Below are 20,689 nucleotides of genomic sequence, written 5' to 3'. Positions count from 1 at the left end.
GGGAAATGTAGTTTTCAGCTGGATACACAGCAAAGGTTATTTTATTAAGGAAGGAGGGAGAATGGATATAGGGGAGGTAAATAGCCTCCATTAGGGAGGCTGCAGCATTTCTAAATTTAAGCACTGCTGAGGAGGGAGGGACAAAAACTCAACAGAGCCAGTCATGCAGATGGATATGACCGTGGTGACTTCCATGAAACTTCCACAGTTTACATCCGCATTGCACAGTTGGTTTTCAGAGAATATAATGTGTTCTTTTTGCCCTTTCTTTTGTAGAATTACTGACATATTTTCTTAGTCATACATGTCCTAGAAATACAATGTGACTCTAGGTAATGGAGGACAAAGGGGGTGGCTGAAAAACTAGATTGGTTCCTCTAATCCATTTTATCCAGATCTATATCCTGAGGCAGGACATTGTGCTGGAAAGAGGATTGGCTTGAGTTCAGGTGTAACCTGGACACAGATTGTGGAAGGTCTGGTGAGCTGTAACTTACTATTGGTGAGATTTCTCTTTCATAAAATGTGCAGTATAACTACTGACATGGATCAGAAGAGGCTGTGAAAATTTGGGGGGAATATATAAAGTATAGTGCTAAACTCACTCTAGTACTCATGCCTGGAAAATCCTCATGGACAGAGGAGCGTGGACAGAGTCCATGGGGTCGCAAAGAGTCCGTCATGACTGAAGTGACTGAGCAGCAGCAGCAGCAGCAGCAGTGCTAAATATGTTACTTCACTTATAATTTATATTTACATTTGCTCTTGTTTTTATCTTGAAATGCAAAAGGATACATGGCATGCACTTTGTCCTCTGCATCAAGAAGGAAAAAGTAGTAAGATTATTCCTTAGTTCAACCTCCCACTGTTTTATATCTCTTCTGATAAATGCATTTGTCTCCTTTAGTATGACAAATAAGAATCCTTTGTTTCTAGAAATTAGAAAGAGCTTAAGGAATTTAGAAATTTTTATTATAGATCCCAAGATTAATTACTTGTTTATCATTTGAAATATTTCTTAAGTCTTTCTGAGATGAACTGTCCATTCTAAAATAATACCCTCAATTATTTTTCCCTTGCTTTATACTTTTGTTTGTATCTCTGATAAGGAGCTCAGGATAAACCCCTCAGTAATAATGAATAACTTGTCTAGAATTGGTGTATATTACAGAGACACCAGAGCCTCTGTTTTATTTAAGAGTGTATGATTTTCTTTTTTTTTTTTTTTTTGGTAGAGTTAAAAGTAATCAAGAGGATTGTCACAATCGCCAGTAGAGGTGAAACTGAACTAGAAGGTTATGTCAGTAGCAAAAGCAAAAAGAGATAAGATGCATGGTTGGAAGCTGGACTCTGACTTTATCTGTGCTTACCACTCTAGTTAGCTAGTGTTAGAGTCTTGACTAATCAAGTTTCCTAGCACTGCTTTGTGAATCTTCCCTTTTCTTCAGGGATGGGGAGGGTAGTAAAACAGCTCACCCCTTCCTGTCACTCACTGTAGAGTTGGGCTCAGTCCAGAGCTCTGCGTTCGGCTCTGAAGACGATCTCTTTAGGGTGTGTCTGAGCAGAGGGCCAAATGCTTCTCAGGTCAGCTGGGGTTTCCAGATGGCAACAGATCAAAACTAAAAATAGGGATATAAGATCTTCTACCCTGACCCATCCATCCCACTTGGCAGAGGGTGGTTTCAGAAGAGTCTGGAAGTGGCATTTCCACTTCCCGGTTGATATCAGTTGATAACCAACGGCCTAAATCTTCTGCAGTCGATTATTGAAAGAATGTTTGTCAAGTGAAAAATGCTATCACACTAGAAGAAACCAATGACATAAATATGAGGGTTAATTGTAGTAGACTAGCCGACCCGTGATCCAGCAGCTCCCACTGCCCTCTGAGTTGTTTCTGAACCGTCCGTGTGGCTTGGAAAGATTGTGACGGATCTGTGGGCCAGATTTGGATCATATTCTCAAATAGAAATTCTCTTTGTATTGTATAAGTTCCAATTATTCTTTTTTTCTTTTTCTGTTTTCTTTCTCTAAATCCTCTTTTCTATATCAAAAAAAAAAATTCTAATTTTTCATTGGCATGTTTTATATAATCAGATTCGGGCCTGTGTCAAAATGTAATCTGTTTCACTTCAACGACTGAGAGGCAGGAGCATTCCATAAGGCTGAGGACCGTTCTTTATTAGGACAGAGGACTCTGAGGGCTGTTGAGGTAGCTTATGAACAATTTGGTAAAGGAATTTTGGTTCCTTCCACCTCTGAGCATCAGGGATCAACCAAGCGAAGGAGGCTGCACTGGAGATACAAAGACAAGTTTGGAACAACACTTGCTCTCAACAAATTTGCATTTTAGTAGAAGGAGACAGATGCATGAGGAAGAGTGTCACTAAATATATCCAGGATTTAGACTGGAGTCAGTCAAGTGGGGGGCAGGTATAAGAGGTGAAGGGGAGGTAAAACACTTCATGGGGGTGTGACCCTTGAGCTGAACCTTCAACTGAAAGATGTTGGCCCCTGGGGCATGTTGTGTTGGAGAAAAGAATCCTTTATAGGGTAAAGCAAGACAGAACCAAGAGCCATATGTTGTTTTGGGGACCTAAACATCTGAAGCATGATGGAAACTGGAGTTTCATAAAGGAGGCCATCAGAGGGGCAAATGAGAGTAGACTACAGTATCTTGTCTACTCTAAAAATAGAAAATTTCAACATGTAAGCAACAGACTACTGAAGGGATTTTAAAGGTAGGATGATGGCCCCTGCTACAGGGGCACCATTTGTTTTCAGTTGGGTTTTTCTGTCATTGATACATAAGGCAAATAATTATTGAGCACCTACATGCTGCCCATGCGAGGGATTGCCATCTCCCATTTATAAAACCACTGGTTCTCTGACTCTTGAACTAAACTGTCTGTAGAATGTTTTCCCTATTTAGATATGCGGGCGACACGAGGGAACTACATTAATAACACTTCTTGATTTCTGTGTTGGCTTACTCGATCATGATTTTTTAAACAATCAAAGAAAATCATTAGAAAGGGAAAATTTGAAAATGCAGTGCACACATTTTTATCTCGTGATTGGACATGTGACCAAGTGATTTGTGTTGACAGAATGGTTATACGCCACTGCACATCGCTGCCAAAAAGAACCAGATGGACATAGCGACGACTCTGCTGGAATATGGTGCTGATGCAAATGCAGTTACCCGGCAAGGAATTGCTTCTGTCCATCTTGCAGCTCAGGAAGGACATGTGGACATGGTGTCACTGCTCCTCAGCAGAAATGCTAATGTGAACTTGAGCAATAAGGTAACCTTTTTTTTTTCTCTGCAAAGCATACCATGCAATGAAACCTCACCTCCAGAAAGATCACTAAGAAATCATGAAAAATTCAAGTCAAGTAGAATGTGGAAAGTGTAGTATGCACAAAGATATTTACCAAAATGTTATTTATCATAGAAAAACTTGAAAAAAATGTCTTTAAACAATAAGAGAATGCTGTCAGTAATTGCAAAGTCATATAGGTGAGCATATATGCTATAGCCATAAAAAATGAGGTCCATAAAATTTTTCTAATAATGTGAAGTTTTGTTATAATGTTAAATCAAAGGGCAACATTCTGACCTCACCAGAATACAGTAAATAAGAAGCGATAAGCTGTAAATTACAAGTTGTAAGGTGAAACATTTGAGGGGTACCTACTCCTTGCTTGTCCTAGTTTTAAGTCTTAGGTTACAAAAAGAAATTAGGAGCAGGTCTGCCTTCAGAAAGTTCATTTTAGTAACAGAAATTTAGAGTAGCTCTTTTATTCAGTAGATCGAAAAGTTAGTCTTTGTAGGTAAATTGGCAGTTCCAGGCAACCCTTTAAGTCTCTGTTCCTCAAAGTCTTTAGATTCCCCACCCTTGCATTTGACTCTCCTTGGTTAGTAAAAAGGTTTGTGAAAAGTCCAGCCCACAGTTAGCAGGAATGAGGTTACAGCCTCTCACTGTGTTATCAGAGAATTTGGTTATGTTGACCTGCTTATTAATACCTGAGTCTGAGATTTACCCAGAATTCCAGACTCATGTTCCTAAGTCTTCAGATAGAACAGAAATCTGCAAGAGTTTCCTCAAATACCCGATAATCCAAACTCCCTGACATTTAGCTTCTCCTCTACAGGATGGTGACGTCACAGCTGTGACATTTCTCAGCCATAGCTCAGATATTGGAGGAGAGTTTCAACATAACAGTAGTTTTATGGCAATGAGTTATAAGGAGTTTTAATATTTTACTATATGTGGCCTATACTTTGTAATCGTGGAGGCTTTAAATCTCCTGGGTATGAATCCTAAATCTGACTTCTGCTTGATGTATAACTTGATTGGACAAGTCATGTGACGTCTCCGAGCCTTAGTTCTGTCCTCTAATAAACGTGTCCACAATATTTACTTCCTAGAAATGTCATGAAGGTGAACTGAGATAACATTTAGTACCTTCTTCTAAGTAGAAAAAGAATAATTGTCTTAATTTTAGACTTTTTACAGTTTGGGGGAAAGGTTACACACTAATCTTAATCACCAAGGCGATTTAACAAATTCTATAAATGAAAAGACATACATAAGTAAATGGAAACCTTTTCTCACTTTTCGTATCTTAAAAATACTTCGTGATCATTGCAGAACAAACACAATTTTCTTTTTTTTTTTTCTCTCCTGGTTTACTGATTTTCTTTTCTTATATCTTTCTTTTCAAACCTTTCTTTTGGGATGTGTGTCCTAGCATTAATGGGAATCACAAAGCAATTTCAAATAGTCATTATAATCAGTGTTGGTTTGAGCTGTTGAATTTCTAAGGTTCATCTACTAACGTACAAACCAGATTTATAATAGTCTGTTGTAAAGTTCTACTTGTCTTAGTGAGATGGAGGACCTGGTGTTCTCAGATTGAAGTGCCTTCTGGCTTCCATTAGTATATGTTTTCTTAGAAGCCCAGAATATTATCTTGTTAAGTCTCCCAGAGACAATATAGGCCTGAGCAATTAGTTAACAAGTGAACACTTTCCATAGGTTTGACACCAATGTATAGTGTAACTAACTTTTTTTCCTTTTTAAATTCCGTTAGCCAACTAGTTGTTATATATATATATATAGCATTGAATTCATCTTAAAACCATTTTTATTTTTAAAAATTTAGACTGAGAATCCTTTAGAAAGAATTCCTCAGTGTCTGCTTCGGTAGACTGAACATTAGCAAGGGAATTCTCAGGACCAAAAGGCAGAGCAAACCAAGGAAAGCTGGAAGTGTCCAACCGCCTTCCTGAATAAACCCTGCCTAAGCAATATACCGCCAAGGAAAGTTTCTGGGTTTCCTTCAGCGCATGGTACTTACAGAACTTTTAAGAACCTCACAATTCCTAGAAATGGTCTAATACAAAAGTATTTATAAGTCTTTGCTTCCTTTCTCTTCATTTTCTGTATCAAGTGTAAGTTATGGTGTAAAAGTAGAGAATCAGTAGAATTCTATTACTCAAGAAGAATTCTGACAGGCTTTCCGTCTGTTTTTCTTGAGTTTCCAAGTGTTAGACATCAGTTATTGCCCCTCCACCCCGACCTCCTCATCCTACCTCCCCGTTTCACACTAGCCTTTATTTCCTTGCTAAACAATGAATAATAAGGGACTTCTCTGGCAATCCATTCGTTGAGACTTTGCTTTTCACTGCAGGGGGTCCAGGTTTGATGCCTGGTCAGGGACCTAAGATCCCACGTGCCTCATGAGGGAAAAACTAAAACATAAAACAGAAGCAATAGTGTAACAAATTCAATAAAGACTTTAAAAATGGTGCATGTCAAAAAAAATCTTTAAAAATATGAATATTAAAAGATTTAGCTTCTGTGAAAAGTTACATTGAACTAAACCCTCAATTGTTTTCAACTTATTTCTTTTCTTACTATTCACCAGCAGTTCTCAGATGTTAAGAAAAAAGAACCATGAATCTAAGTTCCTGCTGAAGTGCTACTGTTTAATTGGATTCCATTTTGCTTTTGACATTTTCCCACATGAATTTTGAAGACCACAAGTAGCTGCACTTCTTTACGCAGCTAATAGACTATGAAATGAAGCTATTGCTATCCCAAGTTTATTTTATTTAAAATAAAATGTATTATTTTTAACAAATGCCATTTAAAACATGAGCTGTGGTCAAAACTGTATGAAAGATTAACAGACAACTTCTGAACTCAAATAGGGCTGTTTTAACCATCACATTAAAAAAAAATCGTGAATACAAAAATGATCTTTCTTTATTTAATTTATCCTATTTTATCAAAAGCTGTTTGCTTTTTCCTCTGACTTAATTAGAGGATGGATTAAATGCTATTATATAGATACTTTAATCCTTGGTTATACATTAAAGGTACAGCAGTTGCCTCAACAAGCCTACAGTGGTTTGAGAAAGACAGACCAGAAAAGAGTTTTAATGTGGGATTATGATGATCTCAATAGAAGTGAGCACACAGAGGGTTTGCACATAAATAGTAACAATGAGGCTCTTTTCGAGATGAGGGGAGAGGGAGACGAGCCCGGGAAAGCTAGAGGTGACTCTGTGCCAAAGGTGGAGTAGGTCATCCCCGGGGCAGCATGAACGTACATGGGGAAACAGCAGAGAGTAGAGCACAGGCCAGAATACCTTCCCCAACCATGCTGAAAACCGCTCCGCAAAGTGCTCCAGAAGCTTGAGAAAGTCTCACGCTTAGAAGGGGGGACTGTGACACTTTGACAAAATGTTATAGCTGAAAATATCTGTTGCCTCTAAAGTGGAACATGGAACATTGTTCTATGATTATGTCAGTGTTTGGGTGGTGCCAGTTTTGGCCCCAGGCTTATTTTTCTTGGATTTCAAGTGAAGGCACCACTCCTCCTTTTTCTATTTCCTCTTTATTCAGTTTGGGGGAGCTTCTTCCGAAAGTCTGTAAACAGACTCAGAAAGTCTGGAGTGAGTAACTCTTCTGAGTCCTGTTGTGTGTTTCATAGAATAGCAGCCCTTAAATAAATCGTGTCGTGTGCCCTTCCTGATGCTGCATTTGGCTCTCTCCTTTCCCCTGACAAATGGGACAGGCTGATGGTCTTGCTGCACAGATGCTGGCGGAGGAGAAAGAAGGCCTCCAGGACTTAAAACATTAACCTCTAGGACTTCCCTGGCATTCCAGTTGTTAAGACTCTGAGCTTCCACTGCAGCGGGCACGGGTTTGATCCCTAGTTGGGAAACCAAGATCCCACATGCTACAAGGCACAATCAAATAATTTTTTTTTAATTTATATTTAAAACATGTGCCAGCAGATCTTGTCTGGTGAGGTATTTTAGGAAAAAAAAAAAAAAAGTAACTTCTGTGTTCATTATGGATGAAAGAAAAGAATCTGGAAGCACTTAAACCAGCTTCAGATCAGATCAGTCGCTCAGTCGTGTCCGACTCTTTGCGACCCCGTGAATCGCAGCACGCTAGGCCTCCCTGTCCATCACAAACTCCCAGAGTTCACTCAGACTCACATCCATCGAGTCAGTGATGCCATCCAGCCATCTCATCCTCTGTCGTCCCCTTCTCCTCCTGCCCCCAATCCCTCCCAGCATCAGAGTCTTTTCCAATGAGTCAACTCTTCACATGAGGTGGCCAAAGGACTGGAGTTTCAGCTTCAGCATCATTCCTTCCAAAGAAATCCAGAACTGATCTCCTTCAGAATGGACTGGTTGGATCTCCTTGCAGTCCAAGGGACTCTCAAGAGTCTTCTCCAACACCACAGTTCAAAAGCATCAATTCTTCGGTGCTCAGCCTTCTTCACAGTCCAACTTCTCACATCCATACATGACCACCGGAAAAACCATAGCCTTGACTAGACGGACCTTTGTTGGCAAAGTAATGTCTCTGCTTTTCAATATGCTATCTAGGTTGGTCATAACTTTTCTTCCAAGGAGTAAGTGTCTTTTAATTTCATGGCTGCAGTCACCATCTGCAGTGATTTTGGAGCCCAGAAAAATAAAGTCTGACACTGTTTCCACTGTTTCCCCATCTATTTCCCATGACGTGATGAGACCAGATGCCATGATCTTCGTTTTCTGAATGTTGAGCTTTAAGCCAACTTTTTCACTCTCCACTTTCACCTTCATCAAGAGGCTTTTGAGTTCCTCTTCACTTTCTGCCATAAGGGTGGTGTCATCTGCATATCTGAGGTTATTGATATTTCTCCCGGCAATCTTGATTCCAGTTTGTGTTTCTTCCATTCCAGCATTTCTCATGATGTACTCTGCATAAGCCAGCTTACTTTCTCTTAAATATTATTTATGAAAAAATGCAGCTACAGAAGATTTCTATTCAGAGTACAGTCTTAGTGATTTTTTTCTTGGCCATTGGAATAACCACGTAGCCTGTCCATTCTGTGGTAGAATCCATTTCAAATACCCAGTCTCATAAAATGATCTTGAAATTCTCATGAGATAGACTTCACATTACATATTAAATTCTCATGAAATAGACTTCATATTACATTTCACAGACCATCTTTCCTACCCAGAAGCAACATATAGAAAATGTTTTCCAGCCTTGTATTTTAACATTTAATGGAGAAAATGTTATCATCATGTGTCAGTAACAGTTTATAAACAATTTTTATTTTAATTTTTGCTAAAGCTAGTATCACTAGTAATGCATTAAAACTCTTGCATAATTTGAGTTTTAAAAGTCTCTATTTTTTAAAAAAGCTAACACTGAAGTACATAAGAGGAAAATGATATAATGTCTAGAATTTGCTTTAAAATACTTCCACAAAGAAAAGAACATACAGGAAGTAGGGTTGGATGAAGCAAGCAGAGGAAAAACTTGATAATTGCTGCATCTGTGATCAGTACACAAGGTTCAGCCTAATCCCTCCACTTTTAAGGATGTTTGAAATTTTTCAGTAAGCCTGCAATAACAATGTTGTCACATGCTAATATATAAACTTACTTTATAAAATTTTTTAACATAAAAATTCTAGGTTCACTCTTCTTGAAGTCACAAATTATTTCTCTAATATGCTTCTATGTCATCCATCCCTCATGTAAGATGACCACTTTGGTATTTTGCAGAGTGGCCTGGCCCCACTCCATTTGGCTGCGCAAGAAGACAGAGTGAATGTGGCCGAAGTCCTTGTAAACCAGGGGGCACATGTGGACGCCCAGACAAAGGTACACAAAAAGACTGTTCCCATCCGGAGCGTATCTGTACGAGGGACACCAGAGTCGCTGGTTGTGGTGTCCCATGCTCTTCTACCTTTCATGGCCTGAATATGTGGCTATTATGTTGATGCCTCCTGTGTTAACACAGTTTATTGACCTTTGTTACAGCATATTGACCCTTCAAGGTCAGAGTGTGAAAGCTTATACCTTTCTTAGTTGTTTTTTGTTTTTTTTTTTAACTTTACAATATTGCATTGGTTTTGCCATATATCTAAATGAATCCGCCACAGGTATACATGTGTTCCCCATCCTGAACCCTCCTCTCTCCCCATACCATCCCTCTGGGTCATCCCAGTGCACCAGCCCCAAGCATCCAGTATCGTGCATCGAACCTGGACTGGCGACTCGTTTCATATATGATATTATACATATTTAAATGCCATTCTCCCAAATCAACCCACCCTCTCCCTCTCCCACAGAGTCCAAAAGACTGTTCTATACATCAGTGTCTCTTTTGCTGTCTCGCATACAGGGTTATTGTTACCATCTTTCTAAATTCCATATATATGCGTTAGTATACTGTATTGGTGTTTTTCTTTCTGGTTTTTATGACTGAGCTTAAAAATGCATTTAGAAAAATTTGTCAGTCAGTAATTGATGACCTCTTACTTTGTTCAGGCATAGTCTATGGATGAGGTTACATTAAGTTTTACTCAATTACTACTCACTTGCTAAATTCTTTATGGTGTGTCTGATTGCTAGCAACTCCCCTGTCTCTCTCAGCCAAAATAGTTATCTTTTCAAAAACAAATTTCTCATTCATCTCAGAAAATGCCACAATTCAGACTCATAGAAGATGAGTGGATATTTTGTGTAATCATCAAAGATAGGACTTGATATTAATCCTTCTCTGATCATTTTTTTCAGTGCTTAAGTTTGTTACTCTGCATATCAAACCTGTTTTACCTACTTCTTTCTGAGTGTCACATGTTTGACACAAACATAAATACGTGTTAAATATTGTATTGTGCATATGAACATTTTGGGGTATAATATAGATTGATTCTGAGGTGTGTGAACAGATATTGAAGACATTGATAACATAGAAGGATCACTGGGAATTAGCCAGGTAAACAAGTATTGCAGATGTCAGGATCAGTCTGGATTTATGGGACAAGCACAGGGAGCAGCCCTGAGTAGACTGTGCCCTTTGCACTGTGTTCTTGCTATGGCTGTTACTTCTCCACCCACACCTTTTCTTTCTCCAACAATGGAATTTTATTCCACTCATATACATGCAACATTTGTTAAGATATTATTTCTATCAGAAGTAGAATATTATCTTTGGGATCAACAGGTGCAGTTTTCCTACTCTTATATTTAAATAAATCTCATGTATGAATTAAATTCATACTTACAGCCTTGACTTTAGGGTTTTGATTTAGACTGTGCCTTCTAAAAGATAAAACATTATTACAATACTGCTTCCAGTAATTTTGTTCATACTTACAAAGTATTGCATTTAACAGCAAAGTTGAAAAATCGACAGCTGCATCAGCACAAGAAAATATAGGAACTATACAAGAAAAAATTGCCATCTTCACTTAACAAACATAGTTAAGATTAAGAAAATGGACAGAAATATATGGCTACATACAAATGCAAAGCCTAGTGACTAAGAGACTGTATGTACTAAAATATAAAGTGCAAATTGAACCTGATTATCCAAGAATTGAAATCTTAAGGCAAACCCAGAGCATGTGTATTTAGAACATCTTTGCAAGTTATATTTAGTTCTATTAGAAAGAAGCTGCCCAAAAGAGATATGACCAGGCAAGGTCCTTTATAATTTTTAAATTCTGTGTTAAAATAGTAAAGCAAATGTATTGATCTCTTCTCAAGGTAGTCCTAGATGTGACCTAGGCAGCTCCCCACACTCCAATTTCTGAATGCCTCATGCCCTCGATGGCTTCTTGGTCTCTTTGGTAACCTAACTGCCCAGCTCTCTCTCCACTCTGTTTGCCTTCCAAACTTGTCATTCTAAAAAAACCTCCTTATCTTTAGCCCTGAATGCCTTCCTAGATAACTGATTATTTAACAAAGAAACCAATGAAGGCAACAGCAGTGACTGGATGGTTTCTTGTTACTTTTCATGAAAATATAAGCATTTAAATCTGAAAAAGTCAGACTGAATTTAGCTTATATTCTTTATTTTGCTTGTATACTTTCATCAGAAAAGATATCTTTACTTTAGAAATGTACAACTTCACAGTAAGCAGATTCACCCTGTGTTGTTTTATTTACATACACACATGGCTTCCCAGGTGGCTCAGTGATAAAATATCCTCCTGCCAGTGCAGGAGACTCAGGAGAAAAGTGCTGTGAAGATCCCCTGGAGGAGGAAAGGGCAACCCGGTCCATGGATAATCCCAGGGACAGAGGAGTCTGCCGGGCTACAGTCCATGGGGTCAGAGAGTTGGACACAACTAAGCTGCTGAGTATGCACATATACACACAGACTTAAGCCGTTTTCTTTGATTCCCTATCCCTTTATAAGTTAAAACTTCTAGAAGGCAGTAATAGAGTTCTGTTTCTCAATACTTTTTTGTCCCAACACATCCAACGTAGACACGAACACTCAGTCAGCGGTTAAAGCAGTGATTCTCAAGGGCGGATTGGCAGGAGGAGAGATGGTGCCGTGAACCTTCTGCTGCTGATTTGCGTAAGCGATCCCACGGTTTAAGAGTCTCAGGTCTCTACCAGGGTTTCCCTCTAACCCAGCCCACTCAGGTCAGCCAGTAGTCATTTTTGTACTCAGTGTAATATTTCTGAAGCATGTACCTTTTCCTGCCCTTTACACGTGGTGCACTTCGGAACGCATCTCTTGGGACTTCCCTGGTGGTCCAGTGAAGACCCCGCACTTCCGACTCAGGAGGCACAGGTTCGATCCCTGCTCAGGGAACTAAGATCCTGCATGCCTCAGAGTACAGCGAAAACAAACAAACGAAAACCCGGAAAGCATCTCTCAGCCTCTTGAAAAAAATGCCTTGTTTTTTTTTCTTCTCAGCAAAGATCACAGCACCAAAGAGAAGGGAGGCTGTGGTTGTCCCATAGTTGAGAAGGGCAGGAGTACAGAGAGATGTGTTGTTTGGATTTGTTTCTTAACCTTGTAAATAAGGATCTGATTACATCCCATGAACTTCCAAACTCTTCCTGGTAAAGATGACGTCCCCAACCAGCATACAGTTAGTTAAAATGTGTAGTACTGATTGATTCACTGGCTTAAGTTTTAAAATAATAATAATTAAATTATCAAGAGCTTTTCTCTGTTGTGGGGGAAAGACCGAAACATCCTGGTAACCCCCCGGGCAGCCTTCCCACTGGCCCTCTGACCCACCAAGCCTCCCCTTCACTTTGTATTTGAAGTTCATCAGATCATTTCAGACGAAGTTGTGCTGCTGGCCACAGGGTTTGCATGTTCAGGGTTGTTGAACTAAAATGAAGCCGCTTCTTCTGCTTTTTAAAAGGACAATCTCTGGAAGCATTTTATTTAGACCACCCCAAAACATACGGAAGCAATTGTAGTTCTAAGTGGGTGTGTTCACTGAGGAAGTGCAAGGAAGACCAAAGATGAACTCCGAGAGAACACAGTGTTGAGGGGGTGAGAAAACACTGTGGATTTCCTGCCCCCTCTTTCTCAAATGCACAGGAAGGCCCCTAACCACTGCTTAGTAAGATCTCATGCTCAGGCACCACGGATGAGAAAACCAGCCTGAATATTCCGTCTGCGCCTGTTTGCCCTTCCTACACAAATATAACCTTTCAATATTGCCTCAAGGAGATGACTCCCTTCCGCTTGTAATGATGGGATATATAGGCAACAGAGAAAAAAGGAAGCACAGACTGCTCAGTTATCTGAACTGAGACTGTTTCTTAGTTATTCAAAAAAAAGGAAGAGTTGCCCTTTGCAAAACATATTGCCACTAGTTGAAAGGAATTGCCCAAATCACATTTTTCTGGGCATATTTGTGCAAGGTGCCACTTAATGTGGGAATTTTGTGACCCTCAGTGAATGGAGGAGCCTCAGTTTGGTTTCTCTGGATGCAAACTGAATCTTCCTGGCCATGCACTCATATTTTTAACAAAATAGTGTTTGTGGAACAGAAGCAGATCAGTATATTATAGCAGAGTGAACACGGGAGAGAATCTATCCATTAAGATACTTAGAATGATCCAATATCTTTTAAAAATGTGATCAATACAATAGCAAAATAGTCATTGGAAACTGTTGCATCATAGCTTAGGCATGTTGACTGAAAACTTGAAGTATTCCTTTAAGCATTTAAAAGTTTGAAATATTTTCTGTAATTTTTGGCTTGGAAACAGTCATCTGTTACTCACGCTGGGAGTGTTACTTCAATCACTCAAGCGAATTGTACTGAGAACTGATAGGAGAAGACCTCCCTCTCCAAGTGGCATTCTGACTCTTAATGCAGCATCCCGAGTTCCTCAGTACCCAGAAAGAACCCCGCAGAGCAGGCAGGTGGATTCTGGTCTTCAAAGTGGGATCGTCACACATGAAGCGGCTTTAGGGGTTGTAAGTCAGACCCATCTATTTGTAGTTATGGTGAGCTTATCATCACAGTCTGATTAGCGTGGCTGCACTCACAGTTCAGTTCATGGAACAGAATCTAACCAGAGTCAGCTCTTTAGGGCAGCACCTACTTTGAGAGGTTTCTTTACCTTCCACAGTCAGCTGTGTTCTGGGCACCCCTTTTTCAATTCAAATTTATCCATTTGCTGGAGTGTCTTAGTCAATTTGAGTTGCTATAACAAGAGTACGATAGCTTGGACAAACTTTGATTTCTCAGAGTTCTGGAGGTTGAGAAGTACAAGATCAAGATGCTGGTAGCAGATAGCCATCTTCTTATTGTATCCTTAGATGGCAGAGAGCAAAGAGAAGAGACAAAATCTCTCCTGTCTCTTCTTATAAGGGCACTAATACCATTCATGAAGGCTCCACCCTCATGATCTAATTACCTCCCAAAGGCCCCATTTCTAAATACCATTCCTCTGGGATTAAGATTTTAGCATACAAATTTTGGGGGATACAGACTTTCAGTCTGTAGCACAAAGTCACCATAAAGATGCATTAATGCTATCACATATGAGATGCAGACCCTTAAAAATATGGACCCCTGACCCTTGCCTATTTAGAAATGTTATAAAAGGTCCATGCTCTCCTTTTCAGTGATCTGGTGCTGCCAGTTTCATAGTAAACAGGGATTGGTTAAAGACACTGAAATTGTGTGGTGAAGTCTGTTACAATATGATCACCAAGGAAAAATACCTGGAATGTCCTTTATTTAAAATATCTAGAATATATATATGTATGTGTGCATGTGTGTGTGTGTGTGTATAGATACATACACATGTATACACACCTGATACATTTTTAAAATAACTATTTATTCACTTACTTTGGGCTGTACTGAGTCTTTGTTGTTGTGTGGGCTTTTCTCTAGTTGTGACAAGCAGGGGCCACTCTCTAGCTGCGGTGCATGGGCTTCTCATTGCAGCGGCTTCTCCTATTGCAGAGCGCGTGCTCTAGGGCACACGGGCTTCCGTAGTTGTGGCGCATGGGCTCAGTAGCTGTAGCTCACTGGCTCTAGAGCACAGGCTCGGTAGTTGTGACACTCGGGCTTAGCTGCTCTGTGTCAGGTGGGATCTTCCTGGCTCAGGTATCGAACCCCTGTCTCCTGCATTGGCAGGTGGATTCTTTACCACTGAGCCACCATGGAGGCCCATGTTTTTTAATAGATAGAACTTATAGCCCCTCAGGGGTCAGTGGATATTAATTTGGAGCAATGGAAACAATCCATTGCTTTGTCTAATGAGTGGTTTTCAAGCTGTGGGGCTCTAGCTGTGTAGACAGGAGTCTTAACTAGAGCGTCTCTTCCTAGATCAAATTCATACATCTCAGATCTCCTGAACTCACTCACACTAGCTTCTCCTGCTTCTGTATTTCTGTCCTTCCTAGCTCTGTCATGCATTCTGATCATCATTTACTGCCTTCAGGATCATTTAGCCAGTTCATTATTTGTCTACTTTGTTTTTATGCTTCTAGAGAGTAGAGTATTGAATAAATGCTAGTCCAACTCTGTCCATTGAGCACTCTTCTGACCCTTTACAAGAAGCCACCAGAGACATCTGTCCAAGCTGTCTGTTGCTCCATCTTTTTGTACTATCTTGAAAAGTTGTTATGAGAATAAGATGAGCTAATGCTAGAGAGAGCACTTGGGGACATTTAATAACTATTTACATGTGAGGCGGTATTGTTATTTATACCTTAGACTAGCTCTGAGAATTGTCAAGGACACTTGTTTTTATACAGGGGGAAAAAAAAGCTGCCTCCTTAAGAAAGGTTGAATAACATTTTTGCTTCTATTTAGGGTATCTGTTACTGAAAGTATACTGACGATGTTTCTTTAAAAAAAAAATTATATATATATATAATTACAGATGGGATACACACCGCTACATGTAGGCTGCCACTATGGAAACATCAAGATTGTTAACTTCCTGCTCCAGCATTCTGCAAAAGTAAATGCCAAAACAAAGGTAAACTCCTTTCTCCTTTGTATCTACCAAGTTATTGATCTTGAATCTTGTATGGAAGGGAGTTAAGAGTCTTTTCTTCCATCTTCCTTCTACAGAATGGGTATACACCATTACACCAAGCAGCTCAACAGGGACACACCCATATAATCAATGTGTTGCTTCAAAACAATGCCTCCCCCAATGAACTCACTGTGGTAAGAGCAAAGGGTCAGCTGGGGGAAGGGGGGAGCTGGGCTGGGCTGCTTGTGTCGTCTTACATTTTTCATTGTGCATCAAGGCTGCTTTTTTACTTTCATTAGTAGGCATAAGCACAGCATTCAGTAGAATGAAGGGAAAAGAACCATAACTGTATTGTGGTGAGCTGTCCATAGACAGAGATGTGATTAGTGTTTCCCACTTAAAAAACTACAAACCCACTGCTGCCTAGTAGGAAGTACGTATGTAAGAAGCACGTTTGTTTCCTTGATTACTGAGAACATTACAAAGCCTCTCAGATTCCGTGTATAGCAACGCAGACTCTACTGTATGAGTAGAAACAGGTTGGGTGGCTCTTGTACAAGGTATATCTTTAATGAAACAGCATTTTGTGTGTGACAGTGGGCAAGGACTAGTGAGACACTCGCCCTATGTTTGTACAGATGAAACATGTGCAAACACACAGGCACTGATACCCGTGGGATGACTTGTAATTCCTAGTCCACGTTTCCCTCTTGCCAGAACGGGAACACTGCCCTGGCCATTGCCCGGAGGCTTGGCTACATCTCAGTGGTGGACACCCTGAAGGTGGTGACCGAAGAGACCGTGACCACAACTGTGAGTAATGGATGCCAGACCCTATTACCCCCTTGCCCTACAAGCCAGTTCTTGGACTGTAGATCTTCCCAGGCTGTGAGGAGAAGAACCTTGTTCCTCCACTCAGAGACTAAGTATCATGTTTTCAGATGCTGTTACCTCATTGATGGCAGTCAGCAAAGCAAAACTCTCATTTCTGATATTTAGAAAAATTAAAAACACTAAAAAGACCTTTCAAAAAAGTGACAGCTTTCAAAAAGCTGTAGAGTTTTTAGTTCCATAGAAAGCTCACTGTGTTTCTTTGTTAAATTTGATATAAAAATTATTTAATGAGATGAAGGGAGAAATGTTTTAACAGCCTTTCTTTGGCAGTGTAAGAACTATGAAAACTCTAAGTTGGTTCTTTAAAATATTTTAACTCACAAATGACAATGTATCCATTGTCATCGTTGTTATGGTGAAAATATTTTTGTTATAGACACATTAGCCATAGGATCCAAGTTGACTTTTCCCACCAGGCTGGGTCCTCTTCCATTCACCTGTTGGAGCTTAAGTAGGAAGAACAATAGGGTGTTGCATTAAAACTTAAATCTTCACCGGGAGGCCTTATTGCATCACATATTTTTACAAGCTGCCAGCCTCTAGGATAGGTCATCTCTTTTGAACCTCACCTGATTTCTTTGAACTCTTTCAGGATTTGGTAACTTTGGGATCCAGACCAGGTGTTGCACCATATCAGAGGCTTATTTGAGTTATTCTTAACTCCATGACTCAACATACAGGCCCCAGACTGAATCCATAAAATGTCAGAGTAGGGCTCTGCAACACTTGGAATTATCAGCTGTGCTTCTTTTTCTCAAAGACCACCTTCCACATGAAGGCACAGGTCACATCTTCAGTCTGGATACACAGGGCTGCATACGAAACATGGCTCGAGGGACTCCATAGCTTCCTGCTTGTTGAGTTACTTGGTTTTAAAAACTAAAAGTTCAGCCTGATGATCACAAGAGAGAAATTCTATAATTTTCTAAAGAGAAAACAGCAGCTTTGGTCACCTAAAGCAAGGGTTGTCAACCAGGGCACGTTTCTAACTTCAAGACAGTTTGAAAAATCCCTACCTATTCTTTCATAGAACTCTTACTATTTCATTATCTTAAAATCTCTTCTTAAATTCTCAAGGAAAGAGTTTAAATAATAATGTTTATTAACCTTAATTTTATAGATATGCCATGTAACTCTCCCTAGAGTGGGGAAGGAGAGAAGCACAGGTATTAAACAATGGCCAGATGTCACCACGCTTAAAAGATTTGAAGCCCCTGCAATAAATACATGAAACTTCTATTTCAGTGTTAAAGGACTGAAAATGGTATAATGATTCAAAATATAAATCTTACTTGATTAAATGTCCGTGACTTTCTCATCCATTGCTGTGCTGCGCTAAGTCGCTTCAATCGTGTCTGTCTCTTGTGACCCCATGGACTGTAGCCCGCCAGGCTCCTCCGTCCATGGGATTCTCCAGGCAAGAACACTGGAGTGGGTTGCCATTTCCTCCTCCAGGGCATCTTCCTAACCCAGGGATCAAACCCGCATCTTTTTTTGTGTCTCCTGCATTACAGGCAGGTTCTTTACCACTAGCACCACCCAGAAAGCCCATTAGGAAAGTTCAAAATGTTTCTTTGATGTCGAAAGAGCTTTAGGAGAAGATAAAGTTACAGACCAAGACAGTTCAGTTACAGCCTCAGGAAACGTACTGAGAGAAACGTGTTCCAGGGTTTCAGTTCCTAGTGAAAGAATGTGCACAGTAGTCGTACCATTGCTCACACAACATCGTTAGCTGACTTGGTAGGTGATTTTCTGCCAGAGAGAAAAGAAAGGACTCATGCTAACAGGAGGGTCAGTGCCTGGTGAAGTGAATGAGCCTCCACCAAATGAAGCTTTCACAGTGTCTGTAAGAGTCTACGCAAGTCCCTGAGACGAGTCCAGTGTTACAGTATCAAGGCTTTATTTCAAGCCGAGATTCCGCCTTCTCAGCCTTCCCTTTGCAGTTACATCCAGTTCAGACAGGACTGTAGCAATTCAGGGTGGGGGTCTATGATCCTAAACTAAGCAAACACAGAGCAGCCCCCACCACAGGCGGGTCTTTGTTCAATCAGCTGTGGAAGCCCCAGCAGCCCCTGTCCCCATAAGCAGACATCAGTTTTTCAGCAACCTTAAAAATCAGACTGCATCAGGACTTCCCTGATGGTCCAGTGGTCAAGACTCGGCTCTTCCACTGCCAGGGGAGCACGGGTTCTATCCCTGGTACAGAACTAAGACCTCATATGTGGTGCAGCTTGGCCAAAAAAAAAAAAAAGACTACATCTTTGATAGGAGTGCCATGTTTAATACGGAAATTCTGAGAAAGGTATTTTAGTTAATGACTTTATAGTCATGGCTGAATAGGAAACTGAGTAACTAGAACTGGATATATAAGACATACAAATTAAGCTATTTAAATTGCATTATTTAAAATTTCCATCAGAACACTTCAGTCGCTCAGATGTTGGTTTCTAATAGTATTCTCTGATAAAGGAAACCAGGCCTCCTTGGAGAAGTAACAAAAAAATCTAGAGCTGGGGCAGGAAATATACAAGCTGAGCCTGGAACCTCTTGTGCCATAAAGGATCCCCACCCCCCAGCAACTGCCATATAAATAAGTAAATAAATAAATACACATGTATAAAATGATGAGCTGTATTAATATTAAAGGGATACAGGAATCCATTGAAAGATTCAGTGGCCAGAGCTGGAACAATTTGAGCGAAAGAAATATAAGAGAATTGAGGTACAGGTGCAAAGTGTAAAACACGTATCTATGCATTCTTACTGATACAGATAAATGAATAACTACAGAAGAAAGACAAATGTCTTAGTCAAAAGAATTCCAAATAATTACTGAAAATGCTTCACCATCAAGGAGGTAGAACATGATTCCCCACTGCTGAAGTATATCTGAGAATAGGAACTTCCCTCCAGAGCAAACAGTACAGAGAGTGAGGGAAGCAGAGTAACTCTGTGATGAAGAAAACTGATCAACAGCCTGATGACCAAGTGCATCTCCACTGGTAAACCATGTTGATGGTATATACCCTTCAGGTAATATGATGAAAATGGCATTTTACCATGGTGATACTCCTCCCCAAAAACATGTAACCCCAGTCTAATCAATGAGAAAAACATGAGAAAATCTCAGTTTAGGGACATTCTGCAGAATCCCTGAGCAGTTCACCCTGAAACTGTCAAGGTCATTAAAAACATGGAAAGTCTGAGAAACTGTCACAGCTCTAGGAGCCTAAGGAGATTGACAACTAAAGGGAACATGGTATCCTGGATGAGATGCTAGACCAGTAAAAGGATATTTGGCAAAAACTAAGGAAATCGGAATAAAATATAGACTTAACAATAATAAATCAATACTGACTCATTAATTGCAACAAAAATACCATGCTAATATATGCTAATAATAAGGGAAATGGGGTGAAAACTCTACTATCCTTACAATTTTTGTGTAAATCTAAAACTGTTCTAATACAAAATACTCATTTTTTTAAATGTTCAATTACAGTATTACATGCTGGAAAAAATACCAAGTAATGCTTTATTTCAACATGACTTGTACTACTGGTCTTTCATTTGCTCAGATTAAAAGAGGACTCATTTTAAAACTAAAACATATTAAGTCATTCATATTTTCAAACAAGTAATACTGTCCGTGTCCTTTGGATAGAAACAATCTATCTAGGTAAAAGTTATCAAAGAGCAAGTAAAAATCCAGTAAAGCCTTTGCTCTGTAATATACCATTGTTAAGATTTTGTAGATGTTCAAATTATTCTGCAGATGCATTGTCTCTAAAACATTTTCTGCAAACACATAGTTGTAAAAGTTATGTATTAAAATCGTAATATTTTGTTTTAGAAATTAACACATACACATAGGAGGCAAAACAAAAGAAGTGGCTGGCTTGGCACAAGCAACAAAGACATATTTCTTGCCTTTCATCTGGTTTATCTTCAGCTAGGACTTTTAAATGGGGTGGGGTGGCAGGTTCATCAGAC

General features: G+C 39.7%; 1 protein-coding gene across 6 annotated transcripts in view; it reads left to right on the top strand.

Moving 5' to 3' along the window:
- The window catches only part of ANK3 (ankyrin 3), a 749,833-nt gene that overhangs the window by 585,555 nt on the left and 143,589 nt on the right, over positions 1-20,689 (top strand). For all 6 annotated transcript variants that reach the window (XM_024986627.1, XM_059882494.1, XM_059882492.1 and 3 more), the window contains 5 exons: positions 3,108-3,305; positions 9,092-9,190; positions 15,704-15,802; positions 15,898-15,996; positions 16,520-16,615. In XM_024986627.1, the coding sequence (XP_024842395.1) occupies positions 3,108-3,305; positions 9,092-9,190; positions 15,704-15,802; positions 15,898-15,996; positions 16,520-16,615 (591 nt within the window). The remainder of the gene's footprint in view (positions 1-3,107; positions 3,306-9,091; positions 9,191-15,703; positions 15,803-15,897; positions 15,997-16,519; positions 16,616-20,689) is intronic.

Source organism: Bos taurus, chromosome 28 (assembly GCF_002263795.3).
Source record: "Bos taurus isolate L1 Dominette 01449 registration number 42190680 breed Hereford chromosome 28, ARS-UCD2.0, whole genome shotgun sequence".
NCBI lineage: Eukaryota > Metazoa > Chordata > Mammalia > Artiodactyla > Bovidae > Bos > Bos taurus.
Note: the sequence above shows the minus strand (reverse complement) of the source record. Positions and strands in the feature narration are given on the sequence as shown.